This window comes from Spermophilus citellus (assembly GCF_964194105.1).
Source record: "Spermophilus citellus genome assembly, chromosome: 9".
Taxonomy (NCBI): Eukaryota; Metazoa; Chordata; class Mammalia; order Rodentia; family Sciuridae; genus Spermophilus; species Spermophilus citellus.
The window spans coordinates 74,894,561-74,908,935 of NC_138191.1; the positions used below are offsets into that span (position 1 = coordinate 74,894,561).

Consider the following 14,375-nt stretch of genomic DNA (forward strand, 5'->3'; position numbering starts at 1 on the left):
AATTCCCATTTTCTTCCCAAGTGTCAGTCAAGAACATTTCTTAATTCCATTAGGCTGCCTTCCATAAGCAGTTTCCTGTATGATTGTTTGCTTCTTTCAAGGCCAGCAGTACACTCTCTCACTTTGAATTTTCTGACTTTAGAAAGGGCCTGGATCCTTTTAATGAATCAATCACCAGATTAGGTCAAGCTTGCCTAACTCATTATGAACTGATTTGGGATCCTAGTTATATTTGCAAAATTCCTTCACCTTTGTCACATAATATAACCTTATTATAGGAATGAAATCCGTCATCGTTACAATCCCGCCCATCCTTAAGGAAGCAGATTATACAGGGCACAAATACCAGGTGATGAGAATACTGAAGGCCATCTCAGAATTCCACCTACCACAATATAGAAGAATCAACAGACTTAGACCTACAAGGACATTAATATTTGAATTATCAACCAAAAAATAGGAAATAACCATTTAAATTATTTTAAAAAATGAAAGAAGGAAATGAAGAAATTAAAAAGTATTATAAGATGATTAAAAATGATCAGGCACTTTGAAAAAGACCAAAACCTTTCTTGAAAACCATAGTTATTAAAGTTTTAAAAATTAATAGGCTAAGTAACTGTGTTCTCTACATATTGACACATAATACACTGTTCCTAAACTTAGTATCTTTAAATAACAAACATCTATTTAGCTTATGATTCTGAGGACCAACAATTTAGGGTGGGTTCAGAAGCATGATTCTTTTAGATTATTGGTTCTTTTCAGAACTCATAGTCATCTCTGGGTTGAATGGATGGCTTCTGAAATCCACATTTTTGGGATTTTTGATGTTGACTCAGTTCCCATGTGGTCTCTTATCCTTTAAGAGTTTAGCTTCAGCAAGTTCACATGGCCGAGACAGAGGTCTCAAAAGTTTGCAAGACCTTTTGAAGTCTAGATTTCAAACTGTAGTACTGTTATTTTTGCTGCATCCTATTGTGCAGAGGGAATCACAAAGCCAACCTTAGCTTTTGTTGGAAAGAGCTATAAAGTCACATCACAGAAGATATGGATATATGTAGGAAGGAGTAAAAGATTCCAACCATTTTTGTAAGATTAGGCACAATGGAAGGGAAATAGAAGTTAAATTTGAAGAGATGCACCCAGTGTGAAAAAAAGACAAAGAAATGGAAAGTTTAAAAGATAGGTTATGGGGCATGAAGGTAGCATTGGAAACTGTTGACTAATTAGAGTTCCAAAGGAGAATGAAAATATATAACAAGTAAAAGGTGTTACTCAAAGAGATAATGGCTTATTCTTTTGCATTTTAAAGTTAGTTCAACAGCTCCAAAGCAGAATATACAGAAGTTCACACTTCATACTTAAATTTTAGAACCCCTTCCCTCAAACAAAGGAATTTAAAAAATTAGCCAAAGGCTATCACTATCTTCTAGGATCTACCCCACCATGGATACTAAAATAGCATATGCTCAAATGGTTTTGATATAACTCACTTATACCCTCTCATGTACTTTAAATCATCTCTGTATTTCTTATAATAGGTAATACAGTGCAAATGCTGTCTAAATAGTTGTTAGCTGTGTTGTTTAGGGAATTAGAAGGAAGAAAAAGTCTGCATGTTAAGTACAGTTGTTTTTTTTTTTTTTTGCAAATATTTTTTGATCTGTGGTTAGTTGAATCTGCAAATGCAAATCCCATGGATACAGAAGGCTGACTATATCTACAATGGGATAACTACTATGTTGATGTAAAGAAACCTTAATGGCAAGAGTAGAAACCAAAATTATTAATAAAGTACTGAGAAAAAATAACTTAGATTACAATTTATTACCCAACTAAAAATACTATTAAAGAATGAACAAGTAACATGTCAAACATAGAAAAAATGTTTTGTATCAGTCTACCTAAAAGATGTACTTCTTGAAGAAGGAAATAAACCAAAAGGGAGATCTGACTGCAAGTAAGAATGCTGAGCTAACAAATTGATAAAATGTGAATAAATTCAAGCAAAAACTGAGTATATTTCATAATTGTGATGATAATAATGACAATGATAATAATTATTTAGGGGTAAGTCAAAATATTAATATATGTAGTAATCATGTAAGGAGGAGAAGTGATTGGTTTTAAATTATTTTGAGGTTTTTCATGTTGTTTTGGGAAAAGGGTCATATGTTATAATAGCATTAGACAGTGAGGTAAAGACACTGTTGACATTTTGAGAAGGACCACAAAATGAATAGAAATAGAGGAAATAAGATCAGTGACCATACAGGAGAAAAACTTGGAATTAAGAAAAATCAATGAGAAGGCAACAAAAGAATGTAGATAAAATATAGAAAAAGCAGGAAAAAATAAAATTACAAAGTAAGAAGGCAGAAATAATTAAAATAATGTTTTGTATCACAATAAATTTAAACTATAACAGTAAAATGGAGATCAAATTAGGATTAAAAATAAATGTAACTAGACAGAAAATTAATGATGTTGAATAGCTGAAAAATATTACTAGGCAGCTGCTAACCAAAAGAAAATTTATATAAGTATATTAATATTAGGCAAAATAGACTCAAGAAAAGAGCATCATCAAGCATAAAGAAATAAACTAATAGTAAAAGATTTAGGTCATCAGGGAGAAAAGCATACAAATTTGTAATTTCTCAGAAACATGTCCACAGAATATTGTATAAACAAGTTTGCATACTTCAAATAAAAGAGGTTGATGAATTCACCATTGTATTGGAATATTTTAGTATCATATTATCAGAAATTGAAAAAAGATCCTTTCATAATTTTAAACTGATTATATGAGCAACGTAATAGATAAGCTTGATCTGGTAGATTAAAAAGTAAGGGAAAAAATATCCTTCCCAAGATCAGGTACTTACTATCATAAATAATGTTTTCAAGGGCTGGGATTGTGGCTCAGCGTAGAGTGTCGCCTAGCACGGGCGGGACCCGGGTTCCATCCTCAGCACCACATAAAAATAAAGGCATTGTCTTGTGTCCATCTAGATCTAAAAAATAAAAAATAATAAATAAATAAATAAAAGATGGCAGCTATGGCTGCACCCAAATAATGTTTTCACTACCATTATGTTCCCTATTTATTGTTTGTTTATGCAAAGAGTACTTATTTTGTATGTCATTGCATAAAGAGTTACTTGAATGAATTCTTTAGTTTTATCACTGATTCTGTGGAGTGGTGATTTGATATCATGATATTATATCTTCTGCAAATAAAGATATTGCTTTAAAATATAAAGTATTTACAAATATTGACTCATAGTAACCAAAAAGGCAAGTCTTCATACCTGTAAAGTGTTCAGAACATTTTTTTCTGATCTCAATGTTATTGTTAAAATCAGTAGCATAAAAGATTGTTTGAAACATATGTTTAGAAACCTAGATGTGTACATTGTATATAGATAGATATGCATATTATGTGTGTAATATATTTTTTTTGGAAAACATAAACAACAGCACCTATAATCTACTTGGGTATAGATCTTTAAAGCTGATCATCTTTATGGAGATAATTATAAAATTATTATAGATCATAAAGGAATACTTAAATGGAGAAGCCAGACCATATTTAGAGATGAGAATTATAACTTCGAATAACTTTGTAAATGTAATGTAACTTGGATTAAATTTTCAGTGTTTAATAAATGCCTAATACCATTCTAAACACTTGAATTTAAAAACTTATTTAATCCTCAGAATAGCTGTGGGGTATGTAGTCATTTTACAGATGACTACAGATGCAGAAAGCTTTGTATCTTGGTACTTAATGAAAAAGTGAAAGTGCTAGCTGTCTGACTCCAAAAATGCACACTTAACCATTACCATATTCTGTTCCTTTAAGGAGTTTTTCGTGGAACTTTATAATAAGCTAGCTATCAAATTCACATTGACTAGTATAGGAGCAAGGATAGCTAAGGCTATTTGGTTGATTAAGGAGTAAGGGCACTTATGTTGGGAGAGGCATTTACTCTGATACTAAGACTTTGTCTTTTAAAACCATAGTGATTCAAAGAATATTGTATTGGTTCTATTAGGTAAATAAATATGTAACAGACTAAGCTCCCCAAAGATCCATCATAACAATATATAATAGATAAGCTTTTATGAAAAATTGGAGGAAAAGATAGATAAGTAAAAAATTCATGTTGAAGCAATTGGTTTGCCATACAGAAAAAAATAAAATTAGATATCCCTTTTTTACTTTACATAAACACAAAATACAAATGGATTAAAGATACAAATGTAAAATAGAAAACATCAATACTGTTGAAGAATATCTTTTTGATTTAGGGAGAATAGTCATGCTAACCCAAAGCACAGCTAATAAAAAATCAACAGTATTTGCTGAAACAAAATTAAATATGTAGAAAAACAAACAACAACAACAACAACAACAAAAACCAAGTTAAAGGTAAATAGAAATTCTGGATGAAATGATTGACAACATGAATGCCAGAGAATTTCTGTACGGATTATGTAAATAACTGCACATTGATTTAATAAAAAGACAAACCCAACAGAAACATAAGCAAAAGATAACACATTTGGAATGGAGAAAAGACTCATTTCTAGTGACCATATAAAGATATTTTTAGTAGGGAAATGGAAATTAAAATAATATATTCTTTCTTGTAGAAAAATAAGTGGTAATGATGAAAGGAAATGGTAAATTATACATTTCTGGTGGCAGTATAAATTGATACAGCCACTTTGGATAATGATTTGGTTGTTTCTAGCAAAATTTAAAATGTGCATATTATGTGACCCAGCAAACTCCCTTCTACATAATTATTCTAGCACAGAGGTTGGAAAACTTTCTATGAAGGAACAGATAATAAATAGTTTAGCCTTTGTTAGACACACATGGTCTTGGTTGTGACCATGTATGTTGTGGTATAACAACTCTTTGTTGTAGCGTAACTCTGAAATTTGAATTTGATACAGTTTTTACTTGTCATGAAATGTTATTCTTTTGACTTTTTCCCCAATAATTTAAAAATGAAAAGCCATTCTTAGCTCATGAAACAAACAAAAGCAATTGATGTATTTGCCTTATGTAACTGAATAAACAAGTAATAATACATAGTATAATTTAGTAATGAAACAATATGCATATTATATGTATTTTTCATGTATACATGGATATATATGTGAAAGCAAAAATAAAACAACTGTAACAACAGAAGCATAGAGTACAGGATAAATACTCAATAATTTTGGCAGTATTTTTTTCTGATACTTTCCTCCCGCTCTTTCAGCTGATTACAGTTAGGCTCCAAAGATAGTTCCTTATGTATACAAAATTGGCATGTTATGTGCCTGCTTTCTACTTGTTCCAGATATGAAGTTACTTTTAATGCCCCTTGAATGAGAACTAGAGCTTGGATTTCTGGGATTTTATTATGTCATCTTACTGAGTTTGTTGGGAGGTACTTTGTACTATATTGCTAGCTGATAGTAAATAAAACACATTTGACAGTTAGATCATAAATTAGTATAGTCTTAATTGTTTGGGAGTTAACTTCTTGTTTTCTACCTCATATTGCACTTCCTCTGCCTGACTTACCATCTTCCTTTTGCTTTTTTTAAAAAAAAATATTTTAGTTGTAGTTCAACACAATACCTTTATTTTATTTATTTATTTTTATATGGTGCCGAGGATCGAATCCAGGGCCTTGTGCATGCTAGGTGAATGTGCTACTGCTGAGCCACAACTCAGCCCCTCCTTTTGCCTTTTAGTTGTATTTTCTTATCTTCACTTATAAGTTTTTAGTTTGCTAATTAGAAGGAATGGTGATGCAGGGAGTTTGGGATGGAGAATTTTGTTTTATAGGAGATGATATATTAGATTGTTTTCTCATTGCTGTAATCTATATTCATAAAAATTCATAATTTTTACTGACCATTGGGACTTTTCTGGAGTTCTAGTAGTATTTTGTGCTTGTCTCCACTGACTAGTAGACTAGAATTCTTTTTACTCTTAGTGTCTTTAAATTTTTAGGAATATAAGAGCCCCAGATTTGTCAATTTTATCTTGCACAATGTGTTGCAACTATACAACTACTTGAAAAAAATCAAAGAATGCAGTTTAGGAATGAACACTTTTCTGTGCCTTGTTAAAAGATCGTAAGAATAAATTAAGTTTATGTATTGTATACTTTTAGTTTCAAGTAATTCTTTTGAGCTGTCATATTCAAGAGGTTATGCTGTGTGTGTGTTGGATTCCTATTTTTGGTATGTTTAGGAAATTTCTTCCTGATAATTTTGAATTACTCTAGATATATTTTGAATTGTTTATTGATCTTAGTTTTATCTAACAGCATCATATCTTTGCTTTCCTGTTCTTTTTGTTGAGTTTATTTGCTGTGTTTGGAAAGGTGTTTTGGCCTTTAGCCTTCAGTAATCTTTGTCATTTTATACATGAACAATCTGATCTCAATATGGTATTATAGATTAAAAACTTTACTGTTTCTGAGTCAGAGATGACCTTATGAATGGCACTATAAATAATTTTACGGTGTTATTTCAGTACTTGGATAGCACAGAGGAGAAAGAATTTTGAGAGCATCTCTGAAAAAGAAAAAGGACACAAAAGGGGATTGTGAAGACTAATTTCATAGGCTTTGTAACTTGCCAGCTGTATTTTATTTATGCAGAGGATTTGGACATAATTTTAATTGCGTTTTCATTTTCGATGGTAGCATTAGTGTATTGGATTCAAAATTCTTTCATAGAGTAAACAAATTTCATTTGCTGTCTTCTATAAAAACAGGAAAATATTAAGTAAAATTAGGATTTCATGGCTTTTTCAATGCAGAAATTACTTCCATATTAAATTATTTAAATAAACTTTCTTAGTGAATGACCATGGAAAGAGAAAATGGAAAAAGGATATCCTTTTAGGAAGGTCCCTTGAAAGGCCTCAAACTATTAATTAAAAAATTTTAAATTCCTTTTTATTTAAAAAGGAATACTAGGATGACTTTAAGAAAGAGAACTGACTTTCAAGAGAAAAATTATTAAGTTTCCTTGGGATGGCAGCCACATGTAACTTGAAATTAGCATTTGCAGTTTTCTCTGTCTGAATTATACTATAAGCATGGATCGGAAAGTATGGGTGACCTTAGGTGACAGTCTCAGGGAAAGCATCAGTTCTGTGAGACTGGGAGACATCTTGAAAAGGGGAAAAGGTTCCTCTTAGAATTTAAGTGATGAAGGGAAAGAAGAAAACAACTGAAGATAAGGGCTTTATGGAAATAAACTAGTGTTTAAACAATACAAATTCTGTACCACTGCCACCACACAAAATAGTACCATTTATTAAAGAAACTACACTTCAGCACAGCCACAGAAGAGGGTGCTGTTGAACTGAGAAACCAAATAAGCCAGCTTCTCTCCTTTTCTCCCCATTTCAAGATAAATTGCCATTACTAATCCTGAAAGAGCCAATGTATATAATCCTCAACAGGAAAAGAAACCAGCATCTATATGAAGTTATTATAAGAGTAAAATAGGAAATTAAGATCAAGTCTAGTTTGTAAGTTATATGTATACACAGAACAAAGAATGAAAACAAAAATAAACATGTCAAAGAAAAACTACAAAACAAAGGAAAACTGAAATGCAATATTTGAACATGAATAACCTGTATTAAATAAGTGATTGCAATATAAAAGGGCACTATGAATCAGATATTTTAAAAAATCACAGCTGAAATAGACAAACAACAGGAGGGTACGTGAAACAGGAGCTGAATCAACTCTGCGAATTGACAAAAATCATCTTAGAAGTGAAAACTAAATTACAAGATACCCAAGGGAAGATAGATATTACCCAAAGTTCAGTAAAGGACATAGAGAATAGAAATGAAATAGTCAAGAAAGTGACACTAAAATAAGAGAGATAAAAAGGATTAGAGATAAAATGATAGAGAAGCTCTATTATATTTAGTTCCATGCTTGAACTATAAAAACAAATGAAAAATAAACAGAAGTAGTACTTAAAAATCTAATAAAAAACTTTTTAGAAGTAGAATACTGAATTTCTGTATTGAAAGGATGCCTGTCTCCTGTGCATCTGGGAGAATTGATTTAGAATAAACCAACTCAAAATATCTTAATATTAGACCTAAAATAAAAAGGGAGAAAAAGTCCATCTGAGCCTACAAGTAAAAAAAATAGCAAGTAACATAAAAATGGTAAAAATTAAAAACACATTAAAAGTTAAAATAAATGGAAAGAATATCAAGTTGGCATTATACCTCTTGACCACAACACATAAAGCAAGAAAACAACAGACCAACATTTTCAAGACATTCAAAATGAACAGTCATTTTAGTTGATTATGAAACATCAAGTAAAAAAAGTCATGTGTTCATAGTGATACTCAAGATCACTTATGAATTACATATGAGTGATTTTGAAAAAACGATGCAGTTAGGAAGAAAATTTTCAAACGTATCCTTTGTCGTTCAGTATTTGAAATATTTAGATGTGAACTGTCATGGTATCTGAAACTTACTTTCAAGAGATTTAGCAAAAATACACACACACACTCACACACACACACACACATGTCTAACAGTTTTTTGACATTTAAAACAAATTGCCAAACTTCAAATACTTTCGTGTAACTAAAGAAATATCTTTTATAGTAAAAGGAAATATGTTGTGAGTAAAACGTATTCATCTTTTACGTTGTTATTTTAGATTTTTGCAGTAGTCAATGAAGAGTGACTTTTTCATATTTCTCTGTATTTTTAGAATTATTTTTAGTGATCTAATACCTCTTTCAGCAGTTACCGAAACTGCTGGTGCTTTCTCAGGAGTTAGGATAGTGGCATCAAACTGAGTTGTCATTGTATTCTTGCCACTCAAGAGCACAGTAAAAAAGAAAGCAACAAAAAACAATGTCAGTTTTACTTAAGAATTCCTTGGTTGAGGAAGGAAAAATTTTAATGAATTATTTATCTTTTTATTCCTGAATTATAGTATTTACATATTTTTGATAAATGTCTTTTCAGATCGATAATTTGTAAAAAATTTTCTCCTACTCGATAGATGTTTTCACTTTCTTGATTGTGTTCTTGAAACACAAAGTTTTTTGAATTTGATGGTGTCCAATTATTTTTTTTCTTTTTTTGCCTTCATTTGTTTTTTGTACACGAAAACATGGATAGACTTTTGAAATGTACATTGTGGAATGTTTTAGAGCAGTGTTTTGGTTTGTTTTTGGTTTTGTTTTCGTTTGTGAGTGACTATATATCTGTGATAAAACATACTATATGGATTTGCTAGGATGGCCATAATAAAGTATCACAGACTGGGTGGTGTAAACAACAAATGTGTTTCCTGAAGCCTGGAAGCTAGATGTGTCTGCAGGATTGATTTCTTCTAGGGTCCCTCTTCTTTGCTTGATGGCTGTTTTCCTTTCTGCTGTCTTCACATGGCCTTTATTCTCTCAATGTGTCCTAATTTTTTCTTATAAGGACACTTTGTGATATTTGACTAGGGCTAACCCCAAAGACCCCATTTAACCTTAATTATCTCTTTGAAGACACAGTCTATGAATGTAGTTATATCCTGAGTTACTGGAGGTAAGTGCTTTAAAATGTGCTTCTGGAATACGGGAAGAGGGACGTAATTCAACTTGTAATAGATAAATAACATAAAATTTAATTTGTTTAGTTTATTTTTACCATTTGAAGTACACAGTCCACAGGTATTAAGTATATTTACATTATCATGTATTGTCACTATCCATCTCTACAATTTTTTTCATATTGCAAACTAAAATTCTAATTATGAAACAATAACTGCCCATTGTCCCCTCCTCCTAGTCCCTGACAACTTTCTTTCTACCTTCTTCTTCTGTAAAACATAATGTTTTGAGACAGTTTATTTTTCATAATTTGTAAGAATTTTCAAAGTTTCTCGAAATTGTTACGTTTTTATGCTAATCCTAATCTATACACAAACTTTCACCTAGATAAAATACACTTGAATTTCTTTAATCCTGTCTAAAACTTTGACTTTATTTGTATATCTGCCCTTTTTCTTGGGAGAGATGCCAAAGTTACCAGATTGCTTTACTGTAGCCATTGAAATTTGGGGCCAGTCTATATTTTTCAAGAAAACTCAAAGTTTAAGTTTTTAAATTCTAATTTTAATTTGATAAGTTGATGTATAATTCACAGGAAAAAATAGAAAGGAAGTTTAAATATGTGAAGTTCTCATCTTGAAATCTAGTGTTTGCTATTTCTAAAAAGTTCAATAACTTTTTAAAAAAACTTTTATCAGATTTTTTTTTTATTTAGGAAGGTTTTCTAACATTCTTATTCCTGTTCTTTACTATTTTATATTGTATTAGATTTGTATTATGTCAATTTGCATCTAATTTTAAATGTATATATTTAAAGGAAATATTTTTCATATAAAATGAACAATTAGGGCTGGGGTTATAGCTCAGTGGTAGAGTGCCTGCCTCTCATGCGTGAGGCACTGAGTTAGATCTTCAGCACCACATAAAATAAATAAATTAAATAAAGATATTGTGTCCATCTACAGCTAAAAAAATTGAATAATTATGAACAACCAATTGTTTTTATTTCATTTTATTCATATATTCATTCAACAAACATTGAATATTATATGGTGAACACTAGATATACAAAGAAGAAAAAGCATGATTTTTCTCTTTAAGGAGATAAAAATAGTATACCTAGACTGTTAAGAGCAAACAAAGAAAAGAATTGGTGGTTGGTCCTAACAGATGTAATAGTGTGGGAAAAGTAAGAGTTCTAGAGATGGAAGGCCTACTCCGGGGTGGAGAGTAGTTGGATATGGCCAAAACAATAGACTGGTATATAGAGAAGGTGTTGCTAAAGACAAGGCTTGCAAGAGATTGAAGCCAGGTTTTGAAGGTCTTTAAATGCTGATAAAAACTACCTCCTATGAACAGAGGGTTCTTCAACATTTTCAGGACTCGGAGTGAAAGATAGGAACTGAGAATTTTAGGTGAAGTTAGCTAATTTTATAATAATTGCAGTTTGAATACATTTTTGGTCATGACCTTTAAAATTTTTCATTGGGTAGTTTTCAAAAATTATTGATACATACTGATTATTTCAAAAACTTATGTTAAATATGTGTATTGTAATATATTTCACTAGTGGCATATTTAAATATTTTCCATATTTAAAAATAGTATTTGCCTTAGATTTGTGTTTTTTATTTCTTTTGTTCTAGCTATACGGAAGACAGGATGGATGAAGATCTAGTGGAACCTTTGAAATATGTTGAACAACTTCCTGTAGCTGAAATAATACACCAGGTTTGCTTTTCATTTTATTCTTTTGAAAGAAACAAGATTTTTAATCTCTGAAAAATAATTGCTTTTGTTAGTTTTCCCTCAGAATCATTGTGCTATAGCTGAAAGGCATTCCAGGCCATCTATCCCTACTTTGGCTGCACTTATTACAGTTAAGTCTCATTCAAAGCACAATATTAAAAGGCTACTTACTGTGCAACACTAGAATTCTTACTTATGTGAAATACAGGGTAATTGGAATTATCTTTTGTATATTGCTTAATAACAAAACTTAATTTCAGAAAACTTTAATTTTGAACCATTATGTATAGTACTTGTTAGTGAGAAGGAGAAAGACCTGAAAAAAATATCATTTTTTGGAGTAGCTAAAAAGAGAAAACAATCTTGCCCTACTTCTTTCACCCTCCTCCATTATCAACCCTTGTAAAGTATAATTCTAAATGTCATGTGGGCAATTTGTTCATTTCCAATTATAATGACTCTCTCATCCCTTCTACATAATGATAATTTTAGAAAAGGCAGTGTTGTAAGTATTTAAGCTTAGACTTTGTACTATAATTTTGGCAGCATATAACCTCTGACCTGCTGGGCCAGAATCTAATACTTCTAAGTGGTCTGTTGACTAGCATTATAGCATTTACACCTAGAAGATTTTTTAGACCCTTACAGATGATAGAAAATATTAAAAGCCCTATTACATGTTAGAATTTCTTAGAATTTTATGAGTATTAGTTATTATTGTGAGACTTCTTATATGTCTTTTTCATTCAAAAGAAATTTTATTTAGCTGATATGGGTTGATTAGAAATGGCAGTTTGAGTTTATTAAAAGAAACAGGGACTTTTACTTTCAAATGTTGGCTATATAGATATTTTCACCCATATAAAAATTTAGTATTAAAATTCTGTGAGAAATTATTTTTAAAAAATGGTCAGATATTTGCCCCTTTGGGGAGCTCATCTGTGCTTGGTAATCAGGTCCAGTTTATATGTCAGGAATTCCCCAGTGTTGTCAGAGCTTAAATGACCTAACAGTCTGCAAATGTCACATTTAAAATTCTGTCTTCATGCCTGACTCTCAGCATAAATGAATTAAACAGCAGAGCAGGCAGCAAGTCAATATGTTCTTAACAGTAAGAGTGAGCAGTGAAACAGTTTGTGGTTTGTTCAGAATAGGTAAATAGAATCTGCCTAGAACAGTTCACCTAGAATAAAATCTGAAGAGGAAATAAGAATTAACCTTTAAGATGGTTGACCAGTTGAAATGTCAGTAATATTTTTATAGCATGAATGAACCAATAAACTAACCTGGTTTATGTAACATCTGTGTTTTATAGTCATACACTGTGTGAATTCAAAGATGAAGTATATTGAGCCTGGTGAAAATTTTATTTTATTTTTCCAGTATAAAAGGCTGTTAATTTTAAGACTGAAGTATAAACATTATAATTAAAATTACATAGTACTGAATTTTATAAAATTTCAATCTTTAAGAAATCTTGCATGGGTAGGAATTTTTAAATTCAATTTTTATTTTTATTGAACAAAATTTTTTTCTCAAGGAGTAGTCAGAAAAGGTCATTGTTAATATCAGATTCTCCATTTATTCCTGTTGTTATTTCCCTTTTTTGACTGTACTATAACTTAGGGACGGTTGCCAATGAGTTGTTCAAGTGGTCTTTAAGAAATATATGAGTTATGGACTAGAGACATGGCTTAGCGGTAGAGTGATTGCCTAGCATGGAGGAGACACTGGGTTTGGTCCCCAGTACTACAAGCAAACAAACAAAAGAAATATATGAGTTATGTTGCCAGAAGTTGATTTATAAGGTATTATAAAAGTATCTTTTCCCTAAGAAAATAATATGATAATTAGGTTTAGTTAATTTCACAAAACTTTTCAATCTATAATGTATTTAGATTACATTAATCTATAATGTATCTAAATATTAAGTAATTACAATTAAATTTAGCATTATTGTTGTATATAACTAGCCTCCACCCGTATCTGTTTGTATGAAAAATAATTTTGCATCATACTTTACCTGTTTTAGAGCATAGATTATTTCTATTTGATATAAAGTTGTTTGCATGCTGTACACATCCTGTTTGATTATCTTTCTGGACATTCTTTTTTTAAAATATTTTAGTGGTATATGGACACAATATCTTTATTTATTTTTATGTGGTGCTGAGGATCGAACCCAGTGCCTTACAGGTGCTAGGCAAACGCTCTTCCACTGAGCCACAACCCCAGCCCTTTCTGGACATTCTTGACTGATTGATATTCCTTTCAGCATCTTGTATTATGCCATCTATACATGAATTTGAATGGTTGGATATGTACTTTGAAAACCAGGGCAGGCTCTCTTTGTCTCTTCTCTATTACCCAGGCATTAGAAGCCCGGGACTCTCACTGATACACCATTTAGAAGCTGCAGAAGAAATGGAGGATTCCAAGAGAGAGGACAGGGACAGTGTCTATATTAGGAGGAGCAACTTGAGAAATAGAAGAGAGGAATGAGTCTTAGTCTTTGACTAATTCATTTCTTGTATATGATACTTAAACTGTTCCACAGTCAGGAGCAAGTTTGGATTCTCGTTATTTACCAGTTGGTATTGCCAAATTATTTACCATTTTTTTAGTGGTCCTACCAAATATGATTGATTGTACATCCGAGTAACCCAAAAGATTCAAGTTACAAACAATAATACTAATAAGAGAAACTGGTGAGGTAGCAGGATAGAAGTTAAATAAAATTGACAGCTTCTTTGTATTTACAGTAAACACACAGAAATGGAAATAGGAAAAATGTTCAGTTACAGCAATGCAAAGAATATTAAATAATTACAATTAAATTTAACAAGTAAACCATATGACCTATAGTAGGAACCATGGAAATGGACCAGGTTCTTGACAACTACTCAGTGGTGGTAAGGGAAAAACAATATCATAAAAGCATTTGTTCCCTCAAATTAGCAATTTTAATTATAATGGAAACAAGTTTTCTTTTAACA

General features: G+C 31.1%; 1 protein-coding gene across 1 annotated transcript in view; it reads left to right on the forward strand.

The window, feature by feature from the left end:
• The window catches only part of PIGK (phosphatidylinositol glycan anchor biosynthesis class K), a 141,922-nt gene that overhangs the window by 91,111 nt on the left and 36,436 nt on the right, over nt 1-14,375 (forward strand). Inside the window, exon 10 of the mRNA XM_081305669.1 lies at nt 11,277-11,361. Within this exon, the coding sequence (XP_081161795.1) occupies nt 11,277-11,361 (85 nt within the window). The remainder of the gene's footprint in view (nt 1-11,276; nt 11,362-14,375) is intronic.